At 40.4% G+C, this 24,877-nt stretch overlaps 1 protein-coding gene and 1 long non-coding RNA gene across 2 annotated transcripts in view; one reads left to right on the forward strand and one right to left on the reverse strand.

Moving 5' to 3' along the window:
• Positions 1-17,871: 17,871 nt before the first annotated feature.
• LOC120887542 (apolipoprotein R-like) lies at positions 17,872-23,279 on the forward strand. The gene is made up of 4 exons (XM_040278141.2): positions 17,872-18,099; positions 21,130-21,300; positions 22,278-22,453; positions 22,967-23,279. Exons 1-4 carry the CDS (start codon positions 18,015-18,017, stop codon positions 23,138-23,140), a joined length of 606 nt encoding a protein of 201 aa, XP_040134075.1. The 5' UTR covers positions 17,872-18,014; the 3' UTR covers positions 23,141-23,279.
• The window catches only part of LOC144367202 (uncharacterized), a 48,474-nt gene continuing 44,854 nt past the window's right edge, over positions 21,258-24,877 (reverse strand). Inside the window, exon 3 of the long non-coding RNA XR_013426506.1 lies at positions 21,258-21,389. This is a non-coding gene — a long non-coding RNA (uncharacterized LOC144367202). The remainder of the gene's footprint in view (positions 21,390-24,877) is intronic.

The following is a 24,877-nucleotide window of genomic DNA, read 5'->3' on the forward strand; positions in this document are numbered from 1 at the left end:
TTGGGAAATTTCATATGATTATTGTAAATAAAAAAAAAGATATATTTAACTGTTGATCATCTCACTGCGTCTACTTTTCTTAACTCACAGTGTTGGTCAAATAAATAATCACTCATCAAATATCAGTTTGTGCTGTCATCCTAGTCAGCATGCCACATAAATATCGCACACCCAGTACACAGATCTGCTGTTTACAATGCCTGTAATTAATTTTACATCCCTTAGAAAGGATGGAAGCTAGGAAACTCAAATTGTTCACACCATTACCTTTCCCTGGTGCCTTTACTGCACATCTCCCATGTCCAGAACCTGCCTCTCTGACTACAGGAAAAATGGTCCAAATCCAATAGACTTTCAAAGTAGACACTCTGGTAATTAAAAACCAGAGACAGAAGAAAAACCTGACTGAAAAATAAAAATAAAAAAAATATATAAAAAAAATAAAGAAGTGACAGTAGCAAAAAAAAAAAAAACCTTCCTGAAATTGTCCAGGTGTTTTGGTGAAATTGTCCCCTTCTAGGCACTGACTTGACTCTACCCTGGCCAAGACTTGTGTTCTCAATTTTGCCATTAGAGATTAGCACTTTATATAAATGGAATCTACATTATTCATTCTTTCAATCTTATTTTTTCCCCTAAATCTTGTATTTGTGAGATTTATCCATGTTGCATAAGGTTAAGATTCATATGTTTTCATTTCTAGTTAGTATTCCAGGATCATATCACAATTTACCTGCTTTTTTTTTTTTGGTAGACATTTGGGTTATTTTCAGTTTTTTAATATTATGAATAGAGCTATAATGAACATTTTTGCATGTGCCTTCTGCTACATGTATGCATTTTGAATCTAAGGATGAAATTGCTGGCTCATAGTGGTTATGTATTTGCTCAGCAGATTTCCAAAATGGTCGCCCAACCTGCATGTTTCCAAGTGGGAACCTTTGGAAAGGGAGCTTTTTAGTCAACACGTGCCTGTTATTATGTTTCTTCTTTAAGAGAATTCTGCTGGATGTTGTCTTACCCACAGGCCAGTTGTGCCAGAGTTGTGGGGCCGGTTCTTGAGAGGCCAGAGAAAGTGCCTGGAGACGTCATGGGAGACATGATTTATTGAGAAACATATATAAGAGGTCAGTGGTTCCTCCAAGAAGAGGCCAGTGGTGACAGGCTGACAGATAGTACCTTTGTCCCTCAGGGTGCTTTGTCAAGCAGTGCCTCCTCTTCTTCAAGGTGCTGTGTCCAGTGGCCGCTAGCTGGATGAGTGACAGGTATTCTTTCCACACAGTGCCCTCAGTTCTGCAGCCACCCCCACTCAGGGGTTTTATATGTTTGGCTGCAGAAGCAGTGACATTGTCAGATCAGCTGGCTTAATGAGCTTGTCTGACCTTTATCCCAAGAAGCAACTCTCGCAGCGTACGTGCAAGAAAATAGCTTTCTGCAGACAATACTAACTTGCCCTGATTTCCAGTGTGCATAGGAGGAAGCCAGTGTCCTTCAAGGTAATATACATCTGAACATTTGGGCCCAGGCTCGCTCTCTGTTTTCTTAATTTGGCTAGGTTTAGGGGAACAGAAAGGAGGCATTCACTGACATGAAAGTTTTAATGTCCCCCTTTGCTTTAAGGACCATCTGGATGTAAAGTATTACAAAACTGTGCTTCTAATACTTACCTCCCTGGTAATCAATAAACTATATTTCACATGTTTACTGAATATTTAGATATTTTGTTAAGTGTTAGTTCATGTCACCTATTTTTTTTTCCATTGGCTAATTAAAATGTAATTGTAGAGATTTGGATAAAAGTTCTTTGTATTAAAATATTTATTCTTACCCTCTGATATCCATTTTTCTTTCATAAGACTTTCCTAAGGTCTCTTGATAAACATAAATTCCTAATTTGATTATAGTACAATGCAGTCAACCTTTTATATTCGTGGGTTCCACATTCATGGATTCAACCAGCTGTGGGTGAAAGATATTTCACCCCCAAACTTGCATCTGTTCTGAACACATGGAAACTTATTTTTCTTGTTATTCTTCCCAAAGCAAAATAGTGTAACAACCATTTACACAGAATTTATATTGTAAGAGATACTATACGTTATGTAGAACTGATTTAAAATATGGTAAAACAAACATTATGTCATTTTATTAAAGGGACTTAAACAGATCTGGAGATCTGTCAAAATCCTAGACCCAATTCCCCACAGATAACAAGATACAACTGCATTTCAAGTGTTTTCCTTTCAATTAACATTTTCTCATACCCCACTAGAGAAGTCTATGCTTTCCCCAAGGTCATAAATATATTTACTCATGTTTTCTTTTACGAGATACACGATTTTACTTTCATATTTACTTCTATGACCCACATGAATTTGCTATGGTGTGAAGTAAAGAACCAAGTTTCTTTTTTCCATATGGATATACAGTAATTGTAGCATTTTCATCAAAAAGATCATTCTTTTTCTCATTGCTCTGTAGTGTCATATTGTCATAAACCAAATGACCACATATATTTGGGTTTTATTAATTGATGCTTGGTTGTTAATTCTTGGTGTATTTGATTACACCAATAGAATAGTTTGTCAACAAAATTCTACTGAAAATTTTCATTAGGATGCATTTTACTATGAGCTTTCAGTGAAGAGGCCTTATACATCTTAATTTGTTTTATTCCTAGGCATCTTTAATTTAAAATTATGTATTTTATTATTATTTTTATATAAATTTCTAAAAAGTATATTACTTATTTTTTTATCATTGATCTATTATTTGCTAGCTCTTAAAAATCTAATAAATTTTCTACATGTTTTTAGATATTTTAAGTTCCTAATTATGCCACCGGTGGAATAACTAAAGTTTGAATATTTTGGCACACTCTCTGCTATTGATTTGTCTGTTTTGTTGTTGTTGTTTGTTTGCTTGTCTATGTATCTCTGCCTATCATTTGGTACTCTATTCCCATGGATATGATCTCTGAATCCATGTGAAATGGAAGTGCTGATAGTTGCCCTTGTCCCGTTATTGATCTCAGGAGGAAATTCTTTACTAATTCACTATCATGTAGTGTGTCTGTCATAGGTATTTTGTAGAAGCTTTTAATAAGATTGCAGAAGCTGGGTGCAATGATTGCACACTGTAATCTAGAGGCTGAGGCAAGAGGATCACAGTTCAAAGCCATCCTCAGCAACTCAGCGAGGCCTAAGCAACTCAGTGGACCCTGTCTCTAAATAAAACACAAAAAAAGGGCTGAGGATGTTGCTCAGTGATTAAATACCCCTGTGTTCAATCCCCACTACCAAAGAGAGAGAGGGAGGGAGGGAGGGAGGGAGAGAGAGAGAGAGAGAGAGAGAGAGAGAGAGAGAGAGAGAGAGATTGATTGCAGATGTTCCCTTCCATTTATAATTTTCTAAGCGCTTTCCATTTTTATCGTAAAACATGTAGAGATTTATTAAATGCTTTTTCTGCATTTGATCTATAGTTCAAAAACATTTTTTAGGTCATGAAGAGAATGCTCTAATGTTATTCATTGTTATATAATAAATCCCAAACCTACAACTTAAAATAGTAACAGTACTACTTTATTCATAAATGAAACTTGAGCAGCATCTGGTGGGTGATGACTTTGCTCTACTCAGCATCATCTACAGTGTTATCAAAACTGGGGACTGGAATCTTCTAGAGATGGGCTGACTCATTAGCAGGTTTGATACCTGAGTTGGAAAACTCCACAAACTGTGGACTAGAGTCCCCAGGGCTCCACAGCCATCTCCATCTTTATATGACATCTGCCCTTGTTCTCACTAGTTGGGCCACTTCAGGGATCTCCTACTACCAGGTACTATTTTAGAAGATATAGTGTCTATATAGGTTGAAACTCCAGTCCACATGGTATCCTTTCTCAGTTTCCTGGTCTTTCAATAGGCCATCCCACTCTCTTCTAAGGTCAGTTCCTTCTGTGGTATGGGATAGCAGGTAAGACCAGTGAAGCTCCTGAACAACTGTCCATTGCCTTTCTTTTTGCTGTTATTAAAGTAAATTCTTAATCAGAGGCAATACTGTGTGTCCTACCATGATAGGGAACAGGCATTCAGTAAGCTCACACTTGGTATATCTGGAAGAAATCTGGCCACAAGAATGCAAGTCTAAATCCAGAAAGAACCTACTGCTAAAAAAGCCAACATTATTCACCATGATGGGAAATCAAGTGATTGGCTGGGATATTATATCTGGATGTGGTATCATAATGGATGTTGGTAAATAAAAATGCTAGTTCTAAATAAAAGTGCTAGTTCTGCAAGCAGAATATAGTTTAGCATCAGTTAGTGCATTAATCCTCTGATAGGGATTAATTGAGTGATAACTGTAGGCAAGTGGGTGTGGCTGGAGGTGGATCATTGAGAGCTTGTCTTTGGAGTGTATTTGTGAGCTTGAGCTTAGTCTCTGTCTCTCTCTGTCTCTCTCTCTCTCTCTCTCTCTCCCTCTCCCTCTCCCTCCCCCCCCCGCCCTCCTCCCTGGTGCACTGACCCCCTCTCATTTTTCAACCAAAAGGTTGAGACACAGGACAGGAATATCTCACAGACCTAATTTTCCATATTTTCCAGCCTCTATTTCCATATTTTTGTGCAATAAATATTGTGTTCCTTTTTGGATGTATCAGTGGAAATATCCTTCCAGTTGCCTCTCATGGATGAGGGGAGTCACAAGAAAAAACAAGCACTATAGCATCTATTTAAAAAAATGTTTATTTTTCAGTTGTAGCTGGACACAATACCTTTTGTTTTATTTATTTATATGTGGTACTGAGGATTGAACCCAGAGTCTAGAGCGCTCTACCACTGAGCCAAACCCCAGCCCCCACTATAGCATCTTAATGAAATTGAAGACAAGCTAAGGAGTAGAAGGAGATAACTACACACATTGTGACTTTTTTTTCTGTAGCTAATCATATGCAGGGATAATGACTTGCTATTTTTTTTTCACTCCCACTCATCCCACCTGACCAGCCAAGCACCAACCACACTGCTGGAACTTGGGATTTTTAGTAGAGCTTGAAATGAAAGGATGTCATGATAAATTCTTTCATTCTGAGAGAAAGAACCCAAGGCACCTCTGCAGAATCTTCTAACTCAGACACTTAAAGGTCAGTGATTTGCTAAACACTCAAACTACCTTGTGGGAAAAATAGCCTTCTGTCATTTTGAGGAGGGCAAAATGCAAAGGATAAGACTGAGAGATATCCTCAAGTTTATGTTCATCAGAAATCCTTTTGGGATTATTGCATCACTTGCTAAAAAGAAAATGAGTTGTGTGACGTAATGTTTTTGTTTTCTGTTAATGGGGAAATAATAATGCTTACCAATGAAGTCAGTTGGAAAGTGAATTAGAAGTTGGTGCTGTTATTTCTACCATCCTGAAATATAAATGTGTTGGTTGGTGTTCAGCTCACCTACCATAGCTGGAAATAGAAACAAGAAGTAAACCAGGCTTCCCAGGGTGGGTGGAGGAGTTAGAAAGTGGGATGCAGGATGCAGGGGGCCAGAAAGATTTTGCTTCTGAGCCTCTTTCCTTCAGTTGGAAGTATTCAGCATGCCAAGGCCATTCTTGGTAATATTGTGTTCTGAGCCTTAACAGAACCTAAACTAGCAGTAAAATGATAGTGAAAATAAAAAAGTTAGAAGAAATAGAAGCATCAAAAATTAACCCCAAATAAGTTTAAAACTAAATGAGCCAACTCCATAAAACTATTAAAACAAAACATGGGAGAAGGGGATCCAAGATGGCGGTCCAGAGTGGGGCAGCATTCTGTGTCGCTCTGTGACCTGGGACTCAATTTATGAGAACACTGTTTCTCTGTGAGCAAAATTCCTGCTCCCACATGGCCACCATGCCTGTCCAGGGCTCCAGGTCTCAGCATCAGAGTAGGTCTCCCAACTACTTGCCCACACAGGACTATTGGGTGCCCCAGCGAGACCATCAGCACCCACCCAGAACTTTCAGCCAACCACCTGAGCAGAAATCACCAACACTACTCCCACGCAGGACATCCGGCAGCTTCACACACACACACACACGAATTCTGGCACCACTCCCACGTGGACCCCATCTACCAACATGGGCCTCCCTCGGTCGCAGCCATGTTGGGTCTCTGCAGCATCAGAGATAGTCCCCTATGCACGGTAGCATGCCTGCACCTGGGAACCTGACACTCTGAAGACAGCCGAAACCACACAGTGCATGCCACAGAGCTCTCTCTGAACACATTGTCCATGTCCAATCCCATCACCCAGCTCCCCCCACCTGACCCAACACCCCATCGCTGAAAGCAGCCACCTCCATCTGGGGCCACCTTCATCACCATCTTCCATGGGAGTAACTCCCAGTTTGGAGTTCTGGCTGGCCAGGTACCCAGTTTCTAACTCTCCCATTCCCCCATTCCTTCCATACCCTGGCACAGTGACACCCTGGTTAACTTCACCACCCTGAGGCTGAAGATGATATTGCTGGTTTTCCGTGATGAGCCCTGCTTCCCCACATGTTGAAGTTTGAACATTAGAGAAGCACACCGAGGCAAGCAAATGAAGCAGGGTTTATTTAAAAAGGGGTAACACAGACTTCTCCCTATGAAGAAAGAAGAAGGGGCCATAGCTGGTATCCTGGTATCCCACAAAGCGAGGGTTCGGCCCTTTTTATATGTCCTAGGCTTCCTTTGTTCTCCTGCCTTTCCCCATATCTTTCTCCTTTGTGAGAAGGTGACTAGGCCCAGGAAGGCTCAGTGGGATGGCCAAAAGGTGGGAAATAGGTGGGCTGAAGGGGGAAGGGCAGGATGGAGTAGACATGGACACGGTAACAACCTTATAGCTCCCTGTAGGGCAGGGAGATTCTTGGGACAGGTTACCTTGGCTACAGGTTGGGGCAGGTTCTTGATAAAATCTCTCAGTCTCCAACTTCCCAGACTCACTCAAAATTGGCCTCCTTGACCTGACCTGCTTTGATTTACCTATCTACACTGACTGCCTGTCTAATTCTGGCTTCAAAGATACCAGCTAACAACAGACAACCCCACCTATTGGATGAGAAGGGAAGCAGGAAAGATACTGATCTCCAACCAAAACAATCCTGTTTCTTCCTTCAAGATATTTTTTCCTCCTCTCCCTATTTTCCCACCATCACATCCGCAACATATGTGAAACCAAGGACTTTGTAAGAATTAGGATTTTAAGGACTGGGATGTTGGAATAGTATAATACAGCTGTGTTGTATATGTGTGTGTGTGTATATATATATATATTTTTTTCTTTTATCCCACCAATTTCTACTATTTTAACATTTTTTATTTTTCTCAATATATATGTGTGTTTGTTTTATGTACTCTACTGTCTTCCCACTTACTTGTCTACCCAAAATTACTCCCTCTCCCTTCTCCTGATACTAATCTTCCTCTTTAGATTTCTCTTTCACACTACCTAAGATATAACAACTCTAAATCCTCACCTCCTGCCTCCTCAGCATATCATCCTACTCCTCGCCCCCAGTTCTTTGTCTACTATCAGAAATTGTAAACTCTTTTATAAACCCACTGTATAGATTGTAGATAATAATTGAGTTTACCATTTCTGTACATTGTGACCAAACTGTAAATGTCTTACTAGCAAACATTTGTTTCTAGGGTGTACACTGTTTATATTGGGATCTGATAACATTGTTCTATACCTCAAGGGAGAGGTATTGGATCACTACCGGGGCACTATAATCCTATAAGGTAAAAACAGACATCTGGGTAGGTCACACCCAAGGGCGCAGTAAGAGAAGGGGATGAATAGTATATTACAGCGTATTGTGTATGTGTGTGTGTATATACATATATTTATGTATATATACACATATTTCCATAAAAGATTCTACCCTAAACAGGGCAAGGGGTTATATTACAAAGGGACAGGTGAGCACAGCTTCACCCATGGGGCTGTAGCAAGACACACCCATGCACAAGACACCCGACTCTCAACCCAAGAAGGGTGGGGAAAGCTCTGCCACATTTCTGTGACTGAGCGCCTCAGCACCCAGCCTGGGAGTGTGACCCAGTCACGTGCAAAGTGGGTCTCCCACACTTGCTAATCCCTTGCCCCCTCCCTTTCCATCCTACCCCTCTTCCTTATCTAGAATTCATCTAGTCCTCCCATGCTCCCCCTCCCTACCCAACTATGAGTCAGCCTCCTTATATCAGAGAAAACATTCAGCATTTGTTTTTTGGGGATTGGCTAACTTCACTTAGCATTATCTTCTCCAACGCCAACCATTTACCTGCAAATTCCATGATTTCATTCTCTTTTATTGCTGAGTAAAATTCCATTGTGTATATATGTCACATTTTTTTAAATCCATTCATCCACTGAAAGGCCTCTAGGTTGGCTCCATAGTTGAGCTATTGTGAATTGTGCTACTAAGCCGAGTTCTTTTAACAGAAAAACGTTGAACAGACGTCAGATCACACACTCCCCCAGGAGCTCCAAGGGGGCTCCACCAAAGCTCTGCTCTCCACAAGAAAGGGAAAGTGGCAGCCTGGCCATCCCTGGGCTGTGGAAGTTCTCTGGCCCAACTCGCTTCTAAATGACCTTGGTTGCTGCTCTGCTGGATTCTGTTCTTAGTGAGTAGTAGGGTGACAGGCCGGACGGTCACTAGTCGGTCACAGCACAATGAGTTCCTTGCACAACTACTTTCAAAGATGCCTAACAGATATCCTTCATGTACACCATGGGGCATATATGTGACCTGGAGTTTAGGGAAATTTGCTATAAACCCACTGTATAGATTGTAGATAATAATTGAGTTTACCATTTCTGTACATTGTGACCAAACTGTAAATGTCTTACATTTACACAAATCCCACAAATAGGCGCTTCATAGATGTTCTTGATATTCTCTTTAAGAGCTTCCTCTCTAGCAATCTACAAACAATTCAACCTCAAGCAATCATGACTTGGAATAAATATATATTACCTGCCAACCCGACCATCAAGAATGCTCAGTACTTGTGTGGGTATGCAGAATGTAGGGCAGGTGGGGATAATCTGCTGGGCCTCTAAAAGGGAATTTAGTACTTTAATTCTTGCTAAGGAAGTCGAATTAAATTTTTATTTCCCAAGAGTTTGGCACAATGTGGTGCTTCTGAAAAAAAATCTTCATTTTTGAGTACGCAATCTATTCAAAACTCAAACGTCAAAAAAAAAATGTAAACAAAATGGCTTCTTTTAGTCTCAGACTCCTGAAACAATTAAACTTACATAATGCTTTTTATTAGTAAAACAAATGTTTTGACTAAGGCAAGTTAGATGGCATGACATAGACATCTGGATTCTGAGATGTGGGCAATCAGAGAATAATGAAATTCCGTTCTATTCACCTATTTTTTGACATATTATCATTTATTCAGGGAAGGATGGATATAATCTTCTTTGACTTTTTTATTACTCTTGATGTTGTCATTAATTTTTTGGTGATCACTTGCTGTATTCATTTACCTCTGGGGACAATGAGAAGGATGTGAAAGAGGAAAACAGTCCTTGGTCTGAAAATCTTACTATTCAAACAATGAGATGCCATTTTCCAAGACATAATGTTTGGCCTGACTGTGAACACTTGCTAGAGGAAAGTCTCTCCCAATTCCTTTTCATAGACCAGTCCTCAGGTCAATCTCACTTTTGCCTGTTATTCCTCTCAGAATGTACCCCCTCCTCTAGGTTTATGGGGATTTTGTTTGTTTTGTTTGTTTTGTTTTTGGTACCAGTGATTGAACTCTGGGGCACTTGACCGCTGAGCCACATCCCCAGCCCTATTTTGTATTTTATTTAGAGACAGGGTCTCACTGAGTTGCTTAATGCCCCACTTTTGCTTAGGCTGGCTTTGAACTTGTGACCATCCTGCCTCAGCCTACCAAATCACCGGGATTATAGGCTTGCGCCACTGCGCCTGGCTCCCTACTCCTTTCTTTCAGTCACCTTTAGGAAGTTTTCAGAAGACTGTGAACATGTGGCCATAAACATAAAATTCATGCAAAATCTCCAAACCCAGAGTAGATGAAAATAGCCCTGGAAATATATAAACTGTCTCTAGAGATTGAACAATTAGAACAAGAAAAAATAAGTGGATGAATACTAATCAAAATTTTCCAAGAAAGAGGAAGCAGAGGGGTCATTTTTGCCTCTCAATCAATATATGGAAACTTCATTCAGCAATTCTACTCTTCCTTGAGCACCATGTTTCTGGGCTTGGAGAATTTAATTGATTATCATCATTGAAAATGGGTAATTATTGACTATCTTGCAGCTGTGGCTCCAATGTCTACTTAACTCACTGTGCTGGTTAAATAATCATCCATCAAATATCAGTTTGCCTGTGTTGTCATCTTAGCATGTCACATAAATATTGCACACCCAGTTCACAAATCTGCTGCTTACATTGCCTGGAATTAACGTTATGTCCTTTAGAAAGGATGAAAGCTAGAAAATTCATAATGTTCCAGCCACCACCTTCCCCTGTTGCTTTTACTGCACATCTCTTCTGTCCAGAACCTGCCTCTCTGTGCCTTCAGGGAAAAGGTCCCAAAATTTAATGGATTTTCAAAGTAAACACGCCTTTGTAATTAAAAACCAGAGAAAAAAAGAACCTCATTGAAATTTCATTGGTACTTGGTGCCCCCTTGTGGTCACTCTACTCCACCCCTGTCAAGACTTGAATTCTCACTTGTAGCAGTTTTACATGTTATTGCACTTTATATAAAAGGAATCATACATTATGCATCCTTTCACTCATATCTTTTTTCTAAATCTTATATTTGTGAGACTTATCCATATTGCATGTACTCAAAGGCATTCATTCCATTTCTATTTATATAACATTCCAATCTGGAATATGCCACTATTTACTTGCTTATAATATTGGGATAGACATTTGGGTTATTTGGGGGGTTGTTTTGGATATTATTAATAGTGCTTCTATGAAAATTTTTGTACATGTCTTTTGTTGAACATATATATTTACATACATAAAGGATGAACTGGTTGGGTCATAAGGAGTGCAGTGTACGTATGTGTTCAGCACATTGCAAAATGGTTCCAGGAAACTGCACTCACACATGCATTTCTCCACCCATCCATGGGCTGTGTGTGTGAGCACAAGAGGGGACTGGACTGACCTTGCTGCTCTGACTGGGCTGTGCGACATATGTATCCTTTTTGCTAGCTCAGCCTAGGATCCCCACACAGCACCTGAGATGGGTGTGACTTTCCAAGATGTCAGCCAAACTGCTAACCACAAGATATCACCAAGCAAGACTCCACCCTCCAAAACCAACCCTTTGTCCTATTTGGATGGAATGTTCTATTGAACAGCTCTCCCCAGTTAAAAAAAAAAAAAAACAGGGTTCGGGGTGTGCTCTCTCTCTCTCTCTTGCCTGCATCTCTTGCCTTCCTTTTGGGAGCTGGGGCAGAGGAGCCATCACTGCACTCCAAAAAGGTATTTTCTGTGTCTGTGTGGTTTTTCCTCGATAGCCCAATTCACCTGGAGTGACTCTGACTGATTCAGTCGTGTGTCATGGCACAAGCAGAAAGTGAGCATTCTATGCAACACTTACTGTTGTTCATGCTTTTCCTTCCTTAGAAAGGATTAAAGTGTTCTCAAACAGTATTTTAAATTTGTTCTTCCACCATGACAAGTGAGGTTGAATGATATTTCATAGATTCGTTGACTGTTTAGAGATTCCTTTGCTGTGAATTTCTAGTTCAAATCTTCTACATTTTTCTTGTGCAGCATTTGTCTCGCTCAAATTCATTTGTCATAATTTTAATACAGTCTAGATTAAATTCCTTTGTGAGATATGCATTGCAAATTCCTTTGACAATCCTATGGCATGTCTTTTAACTTCAATACGACTTTTATAATGCGTGTTTTATAAACACGAATTCCCAGTTTTAATGTTGTACAAAATGCCAAGTGTTTCCCCTTTGATTAATATTTTCTGGGGGATTCTATTAAAGAAATCTATACTTACTTAAATATAACACATACATTTACTCATGTTTTCTTTTAGGATTATTTCATAATTTTAATTTTGCATTTCCGTCTATGGTCCACCTAGAATTACTATGGTATGAAGCAAAGGACCAAGATTCATTTCTTCCTTACAAATATGCAATTGATTTGGCCTTCCATTGTCATTTCTCTGTAGAGTCACTTTGTCATAAGTCAATTGAGGACATATATTGGGGTTTTGTTACTTGATTCTGCATTGTCAATTCTTGATGAATTTGGTTAGCTATACAAATGCCACAATGCCAAAGATGGCGGGCCAGTGGAAGGCAGCATTCTGTGTCACTTCAAGTCCTGGGATGAAAGCAGTGAGAATATTGTTTCTCTGCAAGTGATATTCCTGCTCCTGTGCAGGAATCATGGCCACCATGCCCATGCAGGGCTCCAGGCCTCGGTGTGAGACTAAGTCTCCCAACTACTGGCCCACAAAGGACTACTAGGAGCCCAAGGGAGACCATCGGCATTAGCACCTGCAGAACTTGTGGCCACCCACCTGAGCAGAAATCCCAGTTGCCGCTCCCATGCAGGACACCCAGCAGCTACCCATGTACAGGAACTCTGGCCACCACTCCCGTGTGGACCCCCATCTACCAATGTGGGGCTCCCCTGGTGGCTGCCATCTCGGACTCTGCAGCAACAGAGATAGTCCCCTATGTGCGGTAGCATGCCTGCACCTGGGAACCTCACACAGGCTCTGAAGACAGCCGAAACCACACACTGCATGCCACAGAGCTCTCTCTGAACACATTGTCCACGTCCAATGCCATCACCCAGCTCCCCACCACCTGACAGGACACCCCATGGCTGAAAGCAGCCACCTACATTTGGGGCCACTTTCATCACCATCTTTGGTGGGGGCCACTCCCAGTTTGGAACTCTGGCTGGCCAGGTACCCAGTTTCTAACTCCCTCTTCTCCCCAGCAGCCACCAACCTGGCACAGTGACATCCTGGTTACCTTCACCATCCTGAGGGCAGAGATAGCAGCTAACAACAGAGGACCCCACCTACTGGATGAGAAGGGAAGCAGGAAAGATACTGATCTCCAGCCAAAACAATCCTTGTTTCTTTCTTGGAGATTTTTTTCCGCCTTCTTCCTTTTCTCCCGCCCTCACATTTCCAACACATGTGGAACCAAGTACTTTGTGTGAATTAGAATTTTGAGGTCTGGGACGTCTGAATAGTCTATGACAGTTGTGTTGTATATTCTTTTTTTTTTCCTCAAATTTTTACTATTATAACATTTTTTATTTTTTTTAAGATATATGTGTGTTTGTTTTATGTACTCTACTGTCTTCCCACTTACTTGTCTACCCAAAATTACTTCCTGTCTATTCTCCTGCTATTAACCTTTTTCTTTAGATTTTTTCTTCCACACTTCCAGGGATATAATAACTCTATGTCCTCACCTCCTACCTCCTCAGCATATCATCCCACATCTCACCCCCAGTTCTTCATCCACCATCAGAAACTGAAAACTCTTTTATAAACCTACTGAGTATATTATAGATAATAATTAAATTCACCATTTCTGTACATGGTGACCAAACTGTAAACATATCAATTGCAAATAATTGTTTTTAAGGTTGTATATTGTTTATATTTGGATCTGTTAACATTGTCCTATACCTCAAAGGAGAGGTATTGGAAATCTACAGGGACACTATAAGTCTCTAGGGTAAAAATAGTAACCTTGGATCCACAGTGCTAGAAGGGCAGAAAAGACAAGGGAGAAAAGTGCCCCAAACAAATCAAGATACCACATTATTAGAATCCATGGCCAACACAGCAGAAGAAGTGATAGAAAAGGATGTACATAATTAAAATGATCTGTGAATTAAAGGATGATATAAGAGAGCAAACACAGGCAGCAAAAGATCATTCAACAAAGAGTTACATAAACAAATAAAGAAAGCAAAAGATTGCTTCAATAGGGAGATAGAGGCTCTAAAAAGAAACCTCAGAAATCCTTGAAATGAGAGAAACAATAAACCAAATTAAAAGTTCAATTGAAAGCATCACCAATAGATTAGACCACTTGGAAGACAGGATCTTAGACAATGAAGACAAAGTATATAATCTTGAAAAGAATGTGGACCACACAGTGAAGATGGTAAGAAACCATGAGCAGAACATTCCAGAAGTATGGGATAGCATAAAAAAGACCAAATTTAAGAGCTATTGGGATAGAGAAAGACATAGAGTTCCAAACCAAAGGAATGAACAATCTATTCAATGAAATAATATCAGGAAAATTTCCAAACATCAAGAATGAATTGGAAAACCAAATTTCAATGGCTTACAGGACACCAAATATACAAAAACAGATCCACACCAAGGCACATTATAATGAAATGCTTAACATACAGAATAAGGAGAGAATATTAAAAACCATGAGAGAGGAGGAAACCAATTAGGTCATGTGCAGATTTTTCAAACAGACCCTGAAAGCTAGAAGATCCTGGAAAAACATATATCAAGCTCTGAAAGAAAATGGGTGCCAACCAAGAATCCATTTCTGCCCTTCATTTCTCTATCTTTCTATGTGTCTGTCTGTCTGTTTATTTATCTCTCCCTATCAATTGGTACTCTATTCCCATGGATAGAACCTACAGTTCCATATGAAATAGAATTGGTGATCACAGCAGCCCTTATCTTATTATTGATTTCATGAGGAAATCTTTTACTCGTTTACCTTTATGTAGGATGTCAATCATAGGTACTTTGTAGAAACTCTTAATAAGATTGCAGAAGTTCCCTTCCATTTATAATTTTCAAAGGATTTTTCTTTTCTCATGAACGTGTGTTGAGATTTATCAAATGCTTCTTCTGCATCTATTGTTCAAAAACATTTTTCAGGTCATGGAGAGAATGCTTTCATGTTATTTGTTGCAGTATAATAAATCCCAAACCTACAACTTAAAATAGTAACACTATTACTTTATTCATAAATGAAACTTGAGCAGCGTCTGGTGGGTGATGACTTTGCTCTACTCAGCATCATCTGCAGTGATATCAAAACTGGGGACTGGAATCTTCTAGAGATGGGCTGACTCACTAGCAGGTCTGATACCTGAGTTGGAAAACTCCACAAACTGTGGACTAGTCCCCAGGGGTCCACAGCCATCTCCATCTTTATGTGATATCTGCCCTTGTTCTCACTAGTTGGGCCACTTCAGGAATCTCCTACTACCAGCTGCTATTTTAGAAGATATAGTGTCTATATGGGTTGAAACTCCAGTCCACATGGTATCTTTTCTCAGTTGCCTGGTCATTCAATAGGCCATCCACTGTCTTCTAAGGTCAGTTCCTTCTGTGGTATGGGATAGCAGGTAAGACAGTGAAGCTCCTGAACACCTGTCCATTGACTTTCTTTTTGCTTTTATCGAGTGAATTTCTTGATCAAAGGCAATGCTGTGTGTTCTACCATGACAGGGAACAGGCATTTAGTAAGCCCACAGATGGCATGTCTGGAAGAAGCCTGGCCTCAAGGATGTAAGTCCAAATCCAGATTAATACCTCCTTCTACAAAGGCAAATCACTCTCTGCCATGATATCAGCTGATTGACCAGACTCCTTGAATGTGATGCCATAATGGATTTCAGTAGATTAAAATGCCTGCTTTTATTCCCAGCAGGAAAGATATCTCTGTCGCATGTTCTACACTCTCTGCCTGAAGTTACCTGAGCAATAAGTTCCTGCAAAGGCAACTTACCAAACCGCATTCATTTTTCTGCTCTTCCATTTTTTCACCCCTTTTCTTTTAATGGTGCATTGTGGGATTACCTCTCAGATAAATTTCTTGAATTCAAGTCATTTCAAGAGCTGCTTTATGGCAGACTAGAGCAAATAGCAGCACCTTTTCCATTGATATCTTTTGCTCACTTAGATGAGTCCTGATATGATCCTTTATGGTGAGTTGGGCTATTGGAAGAGCATTTCATCCCTCAAGATCTTAACCCCATTCCTGTCCTTCTGCACTTTAAGAAAAAAAACCCTATTATTATTATTATTATTATTATTATTATTATTATTATTTCTTTTTGTGGAGGTTTCTAACTCAAGTATCAGAGCAGGAATTTCTGAAGTAAATATGTCATAATGATCATTGTAGTCTCAAACTCCTCTTTAATTTATGGGGATACTAGGGCCTGAGTTATTGGGACTGCTGGTTAAACCACACGGTTCCTGATAGATGTTATGTGGTTTGGGTTTCCTGATAGAGCAGACAGTCTACAGTCTTTCCCATCATACTAGAAGCAGAGTGTTCCTAGGAATATACTCTCGTAAGTGACGGGCTTAGGGTCACATAAAAGAAACCTTTGTAGTCTGATTCAGTGAAAACCAGTTTTTCATACTGGAAAGAATTTAGGACTTGATCCAGACTTAGAATCTGACCTAGCCATTGATGAAAAAGATATTAGGAAGTGTACTTAGTCATTCTGAATTAGTTTCCTCATCTGTAAAATGTGACTAGTAATTCCGATGCTATAATGTTTTAAGAAATTAAGTGCAATAATTTAGTAAGTTTAGAACATGATTAATAAGCAAGAGCTATGTTTTTAAAATGATTTTCTGTACAATTATTTAGATGTCATTTTTTTTCTCTGACATACTCTTATTTATTTTAGTTCTTCCTTATAAAACGAAGGGACCACATGATGTGTTTAATTGCTTTTCTTTCTCTCTAGACAGTTTGAAATTTATTTGCACGGTCACCAATATTCCTGAGGAGTCCAGTCATTTACTTATGGGGAATGTTCCTCTTTATTTCTGAGAGCTAAGCATTTGGTTGTTACATCCCTTTTGCACTCATGACAGGTCAACTTGGTGTCAAGGTCATTGTCGGACATTTTCTAGTGTTCACTATCATCTCAGGATAAATATCTGTGTATTTCCAAGTAACCAATATCTATAGCATGTTCAAAGAGCAAAACATGAAGTGCAGGTTGATAACTCCCTCTCCTGCTTCATGGCGACTAAAATAATCTGGGCATAAGACCCAGGTAGCTCTTTAGCAGACCAGCTTTAACACAAATTGTTATTAATGAACTAAGACTTGGGGTTAACAAATATGTCTTCTATAACTCTCTTCATGCTTTTACCAGAAGAATAAGTCTAGTATGGAAGGTTCTTCCCTCTGACCCAGCACTACTGAAAATTTCTTAAAATTGTCATGAAACTTTCTCCATTAATTATGCCCCATACTCCACCTCTTTACTTTTCCATGCATGCTTTATCTGACTCTCAGAAATTTCCCTTTACCTTCCAACTAGGCTGATTAATTTGGTGCAATAAGTACTTCAGGAAACACATACCTATTGAGAGAATAATTGTTTTTACTGAACTTCTGCCTTTTCATAATTTTAAATTTGTATGCATTCTCTAATCTAATTAGGCTGTGAAATGTTTAGGGGCCACACTTAGCTATGAACCTTTTCCTATCCCATTTTCCTACTGGGAATTCACACACAACTGAAGAGCTGACACCTACAGGAAATGGTGCAGAACATGTCTCCCTCAGCATCTCAGCCTCCTCCCTGAGGAACCTGCCTCACCCACCCTGCCTCGACTACCTGGAGAGAAATGAGGTACATGTGGAAATAACAACTCAATGAGTGCTCATATTGCCGGGGGAGAAAATCTTGGGGGTGTGAGTATAAATTGCTACAGAATCCCAGAGAGCCCTCAAGTGGAATTCACATTATTCTCCCTCGGGTTTATTGGATGGCTTGGATCGGGTTCCGTCTTGTACCTGGTCTTCTCAATTCTGCCCCTCCTCTTCAGTGACTCACTATTGTGACCTTGCCAGGACTTAGTTCCTTGACTCAGGCGCCAGTGTGCTAGTGGTTTAGAGCTTCAACTTTAGTCTGATTCAGGGCATCTGAGAACGCTGAGCCCCGGTGCTCTGCCTCTGAGTTTCTGTATAATGCCCTCTAAATTCCAGAGAATTTTTTCAGCACTATGGCTCCCTGGGGTCCTGTCTCTGTTGTGGTGCCCACCTGTCCTGTGTGGTGAGTACAGAACTGTGAGAAAGAGCAGATAGTTTAAATCAATATCCAGAGAATTCTGATTAAGAATTAACCAAATGGCTCTAAATCAGTACAATTTTGGATAAAGACAATGAAGTACATTATCAAGAAATGCATTTAAATAGTTTTATTCCTTTCAATATGGGCTATAATTACTTGAAAAGCTTACAAATCCTTGAGGAAATGATCTAGCAGAAAAAAATTAATTTTTTGTGTAAGCGTATGATATTTAAATGAATACTCATAAATATAGAAGTTAATTTTTCTGTAGGCTCTACTTCTTTTGCATTAAGGATTGTGCAGAACATATTCATCATTGAGAAAGTAAAATTTTAAGTTATTATAAATAATGAGTTCATTTACTAGAGTAAAATTACAAGGCATTGCATAAACTGATTATATTGTTTAAGTGTGGGGTATTGAGTTATAATTTAGAGAAGAATTGTCCCTAACTGATAAATACTGAAAGGGCTTGTGAGGACCTACGGGTCCCACTAGGATAGAACTGGTTATAAATACATGTAATTGTTTTTATTTATAAACAGAAGTATGGTAAGAAAAAGTAGTATTTCTTATTTTTCTGATATTTATTTTTAAGAGAAAAATTACTAAGCATATTAAAAATATTTACATACATATCCCTTATGCTATCTATCACAGCATTTAAAGTAGATCATTTTATATTGGATTTCAAACTCACCCAACAGAGAAGAAAATATTGCATCAATAGCTTTGTGGGTTCCTATGGAGACTACCGTTCATATTCAAGTAATAGAGGGTATTCTCCAATTCTGATGATGAAAGAATTAAATGCCAAGCCTTTGGAGTCTTTTTGTGTCTCTTTGTCATAGAGACAATTTGTCAGGATTTTTAGGGCCCCAGAACGCCACGATTCTATGTTGTCCAGACTTTGAACTTTTCTAATATCGCAGAGTGACTTCAGAGCTATTTTCCTAAGGATGGCATAAGAGTATTTTACATTGAAAGATTTTTACACCCAAATAAATTTTGTTTTAAGGGAAAATTAAGGTTAGGTAAAATAATTCCTTTACTCTGGATGATTCTGCTGTCTTGGGAATTCAGACAGCCGAATCTGCTATTCTTCCAAAGCCCTTATCCAGTCTAACCCTCATGGTCTTCCCTGAGCCACAACCCCTTGACCTTCCAGCACTCCTCTTCCTTACTAAGTCAGGGAAGGAAGAATACATCCAACAGGTCACAGAGTGGCATGATGCTTGAGGTTTCTCTGCATTTATCCTTCACCCTTCCACTCCCTCAATATGCCACCTTATCCTGGTCCATAGCCCTTAACCCAAATTAGTGTAAGTTATCCCCAAATTAGGGTCCATTTGGTTTCTGAGCTTGCTTCCTTTTCTTGCACCAATACCAACTTTCTGTGGTCTCTAAGCCTTTGCTCAGACTACTACCTTGGCATGAATACCTGCCATATCTCACCCATTTAAGCAGTTTTATCTAAACCTCAGAATATACTTCCATACTCGACTAGGAAATGTTATCTTATCCTTTTCTCCCTTTGTGCATTATTTCTCCTTCCTTTCTTCCTTCCTTTCTTCCTTCCTTCCTTCCTTCCTTCCTTCCTTCCTTCCTTCCTTCCTTCCTTCCTTCCTTCCTTCCTTCCACTTTTCTTGCTGGCCACCTTTGTCTTTGGACCCATATTGTGGTTTTACTATTCATGTGGTCATTTCTTATTTTCTTACATTATGACAATGGTATGGCTTGTTGAGTGCTGAACAGACTTATGTGGATGAATTACAGAAATATTTTTTGTATTAATTCAGAAAAAAAGGCTTTTTCTATTAAATGTGTTTCATTTGATGTTTAGGAAATTCCATTTGTGAACCTGAGACTGGTACATAGGTGCACACTTATTTTGGACCTTCAATGTCAAGAACAAAGATATACAGAGACTGGACACATATTCCCTGTTCTCCCTGTAGTTGGATATGAGATGTAATAAGTAGTTGGATACAATATGTAATCTCTTCCTAATAACTGTTGTAGAAGCTCGGAGAAATAAATAATGACTGTTTACTGGAGAAGTTAGAGAACCCTTCATAGAACAAATGGGCCTTGAGGGGCAGAGAAAGAAAGAAGAACAGCATCTAGGTAGGAGAGAAGATATGAGCACAGGTAGAGATTTGGAAATTTGATGACATACTTGGGACCAACGGCTAGATGAATCAATTAACCTAGGAAAAAGACACCTATAAAAATAGTGATCTTTAAGGTTGAGGTATCTATGAGAAAGTCCAGGAAAGCTTTTTCTAAATATTAATGTGCTGGAAAATGTTTTTAAATTTTTGTTTCTACTAAATTTATACTTCGGAAACAATCGTTACTTGGTTTCAACTCTAAGAGGGAATCTTACAAAGTGCTTCACCTGACATTCCTATTCCTCTGTTTTCTTAGCTTTCTCATGCAGTGTCTGTGGCTCCTGACAGTGGTCCCTTTCAGAGAGGTGCTCGGCACCTTGTCTTCTTTACTATTCCAATGTGCAGGTTGCCATTTTTATTCCTCTTATGAGCTCTCCTTTAAAAGCCAGTATCTTCTTGGTGGAGGTGCATGGTCAGCTTTGATTGGGCAACCAGGACTCAGGCATTGCGGATTGATTTAACATCTTTACAGTTTCTCATGGATGAGCACCTTTACCTTTATCCTGAAACAGATTAACCATGCCCCTGGTAGGATATGATTTAGGGCTGAATCCAGTCTTCATGCTAAAAATGGTTCCTAAACAAGGTGAAGTTGGGTAGATACATGAACCAACTGAACAAAAGGGAGCCTTAGGGCTCCCAGCTCTAACCTTGCTAGTTCCTCAGGCCGAGGCTCACAGGAGGGCAGCACAAGTGTACTGGTTTGGCCAAGTGATCTTATAGGAGGGGAAGTTGGAAGGACAAAGTGAAGCCTTCTAGGAACTACACAAACCCTGGGATGTGCTGTTTTGCACATTCTAGAAATTCACACTCTCTCACTTTCATGTCTCATCATCAGGTTGCAATTTTCCACCTAGCATTGCCCACGGACGTCACAAACGAGTTATTTCATACAATTTCTTCAAATATGAGATTGCATATGAATGTGATAAAGGATACCGACTGGTTGGACCAGCAAAACTCTCCTGCAGTTCTTCTCGGTGGTCACCGGAAGCCCCTCAGTGTAAAGGTAACTCAGCTCTCTCCTCAGCCCATGACAAATTCTGGTGGAGCTGTCGTGAGACAATCAAGATGAACGTCCTTCCGTATGAGAGGCAGCTATGAAAACATTTGATTTGATTTGATTTATTTAAAATAATATATGCATACGGTACAACATGCACAAAGCACAAAGAACCTACACAAATATGCCTCCCCTCCACTTTTTTCTCCAAGTCACAAAGTTGAACCTCGAACAAAGTTGGCTCTTGCTCTTGGTTTCTCTTATATATTTCCTGATTTCAGAAGCATCATTTTTTATGCACGAGTGTACCTGTGGTCCTGAGAAGAATCTTCAAGGAAACTTGTTCAAACATGAATGTAGGCTCTCCTGGAATAATTCCAAATTTCATAAAGCGATAGATATTTCCATCAGAGTTATACACAGGATACCACCTGCTATGATGCAGGTGTGTATGTGAGAGAGGGACTTCTGGTTCACAGGTTATCGGGGGTCAGGAGGAGTCACGATGAAGTCTGACTTTTGCAGGCATCACTTATTGGCCAGCATTGTCTCCATTGCACATGGAATAAGAAGCAAGAGGGGAAATTTGAAACAGGCTGTGAGGGAGAGCTACTTTGATAGTTAAGAACCTGGGGTCAAATATATTTATTTACCTTTCATCCCTTTATTAAAAAATCTCTATGACCTAGGGCAAGTTTCTTACCCTCTCTGTATCTCAACTTTCTCCTAGATAAAAATGGAAATACAACAGTACTCATTTCATAGGGTTATTGTGAGACCTAAATGAGACAGTCACATAAGGTACTTAACGTGAATCTGATTGGTGGCTATGCTTAATAACAATAATATCATTGTTACAAAAATGGAAAAAAAGAACAATTAGCACCTAAACAAAGTTCATTCTTATTATTGTCTACCATTGTTATTATCATATCTTTTTTTCTTAGATTTACAGATTGCCTAAAAATGTGTTTCCATTATAGCTCTCTGTTTGAAACCAGAGATTGAAAATGGGAAGCTGTCTGTGGATAAGAATCAGTTTCTTGAAATGGAAAGTGTCACCATCCAGTGTGACTCTGGCTTTCGAGTGGTGGGTAGCCCAAGGATCACCTGCTCACAAAACAGAACCTGGCACCCGGAGGTGCCTGAGTGTGAGTGGGTAAGTGGCACAATTCAAGGAAATTCTGTGCTGTCGAACTATAGAAATGGTGGCCCCCACCAAGCTCTCTCCCAGCCAGTAATGCTAATATCTGGCTTTTCAGGATTCCTTTCTGAGTCATTCAAAAAGCTCTTTGTTTTTACCTTGAAGCACCTTTAGGAGTGGTAAGTTTTCCAGTCCTTGAGAATGGGAAACACTAAACCCCATAGAGAGCAGGGCTCATGGACCCAAGAGTACTGACTCCACCCTATGGACTTTCTAGAGACCACACAATATACTATTGTTCTCCTTCTGGATGGTCAGCAGAAATAGCCTCTGCCCCTTTTATCTGGGCAGCAATCTCAGAATGTACCTGTGTTTTCTGGGAAGACTTTGGTGGGCCCCAACACGATTTCTGGTTTTCCCTGCTCTACCACCAGTCAGGGATTGTCTTGGTTCTGAGCATCAGGATGTACCTCCTCATGGTTTGGTGAGATGATTCTTTACCACGCCCACCATCTCTGTCTCTTTCAGGAGGTCCCTGAAGGCTGCGAGCAAGTACTTTCTGGCAGAAAACTCATGCAGCGTCTCCCAAGCCCAGAGGATGTGAAAGTGGCCCTGGAAATGTATAAGCTGTCTCTGGAGACGGAACTACTAGAGTTACAGAGACACAAAGCAAGACAATCTGTTCTGGAGACACCGCTGTAATTTTCCCAAAATAAATAGAAAAAAAGATGGCTGACTGGCTTGCTGCCTGTCAGTTCAATGTGAATCACTTCAGTTTAGCAATCCTACTATGTCTTTGACACCAATATTCAAGAAATTAAATATTCTTATATCAGAACTACTTCATCTTTGTGGTCATTTAAGATCCCAACAAATGATTATCCCAAACAATCCCATTATATAGCTTAATGTTTTTATTTACTGTGTAGACCTAAGAAGTATGTAATTGGGGGTCACACCTAGGTGACCCTGGACTCCACAGTTCCACATGTGCTCATCACTCAGGCCTCCAGGACACAGATTGAATGTCAATGCACCCTAACCCCTGTCTACTCCTCCCCACTTTAGAGAGTCATACCTCCTTGAACTCACGCCGCCTCTTTCACTCCCACCACATCTCAACTTCCATAATGGGGATTTGCATCTGGGTCTGACCTCCTTCTTCCCACCCCAGGGAGGGAACTCCAAAGGACAAATAGGTGTGAAGCCCACAGGTCAGCCACCTCCTGTTCCCAAATCTTCCATTCTATTTGGTCACCACTTGCCTTAATATTAAAATGTATTCTTGAGCAACCTTTGCACACATGAGGAGAAACCCCAACCCGGTGCCAACCTCCTTCACGTCTCTGGGTACCCTGGAGACTTGTATTTCTTCCAGGCATCACTCCCTCGGCCTCTTACTGCCTCTGAAGTCTCTTTTGCCTTCCTGTGCCAGCACCTTCTGCTGCCTCTTCTCTCCTTTATGCAGAAATCTGGAGATCATTAGTCTCTTTGACTTAATTCCCCCAAGCATAGTAAAAGGGGGCCATGGTTTCGCAGGCTTCACTGAACTTCAGATGTGATGTTGTGGCTTGAAGGGCTAGAGAATCCCACCCACCATAGAAGGTATCAACCCATGATCTTAAGAGCCACAACCTACAAGGCTGCAGGAATGCCTTTGATGTTCATCTTTGGGTTTTCCTGAGACAATAAGTGGTGGGCCACTAGTTTCTTTGGAAGGTGGCTCTAGAAAGCACCTGAGTGACTGGATAGCAGGGAAACATGGAAAGGTAACAAGAAACCACTATGGAGGGGGCTGCTGCTGTTGCTAACAGAGCCTCGGTCATGCTGTCAACCCTCAGGGAGTGTGTGCATCCATGGCAACTTGCCCTCCTGATCTTGAGGACCTGGGTGTTTCCCTCCCTGACTGGTCAAGAGCTGCTCCAGCAGCCCTGACCCCCAGGCACAGGGGACTCACACTGTGCACCAGCAAAGCAGGCTCTGGGGACAGGGATCACCCTCAGGCAGAGGCACTGATAGCCAGTGGTGCCCATGGCTATATGCAGTGACCTCCAGGGTAGGCCAAGGGCACAGGAGCAGGGCAGAGAGGGCCTCCTCTACAGTCGCCTTCTCTGTGTGGTCTATTGATTGACATGCTGTTCCAGCCCACCACGCTCTCCCTGCACAGATCTCATTTCCCTTGTCAGATCCTGGGGTCATTAGGCCTTTTCTTTCCCCTGACACAATCGCTTCACTTTGTAGAGTGAGCTGTGTAGTTTCTCATCTCACATTGTGCTCTGGGCCCAATAAAAAATTTATCAAAGCGGCCTACAAAACAACTTAATTAAAATTTACTGGCAAGTCAACAGTCTACTGTAACAAACTTGATTCCCCATCTTTGCTTTTTTTTTTTTTTTTTTCTGAGCAAGAGGATGTATCATGAGCTTCCTTGGCACCTCA

Source organism: Ictidomys tridecemlineatus, chromosome 10 (genome assembly GCF_052094955.1).
Source record: "Ictidomys tridecemlineatus isolate mIctTri1 chromosome 10, mIctTri1.hap1, whole genome shotgun sequence".
In the NCBI taxonomy this organism is placed as follows: Eukaryota; Metazoa; Chordata; class Mammalia; order Rodentia; family Sciuridae; genus Ictidomys; species Ictidomys tridecemlineatus.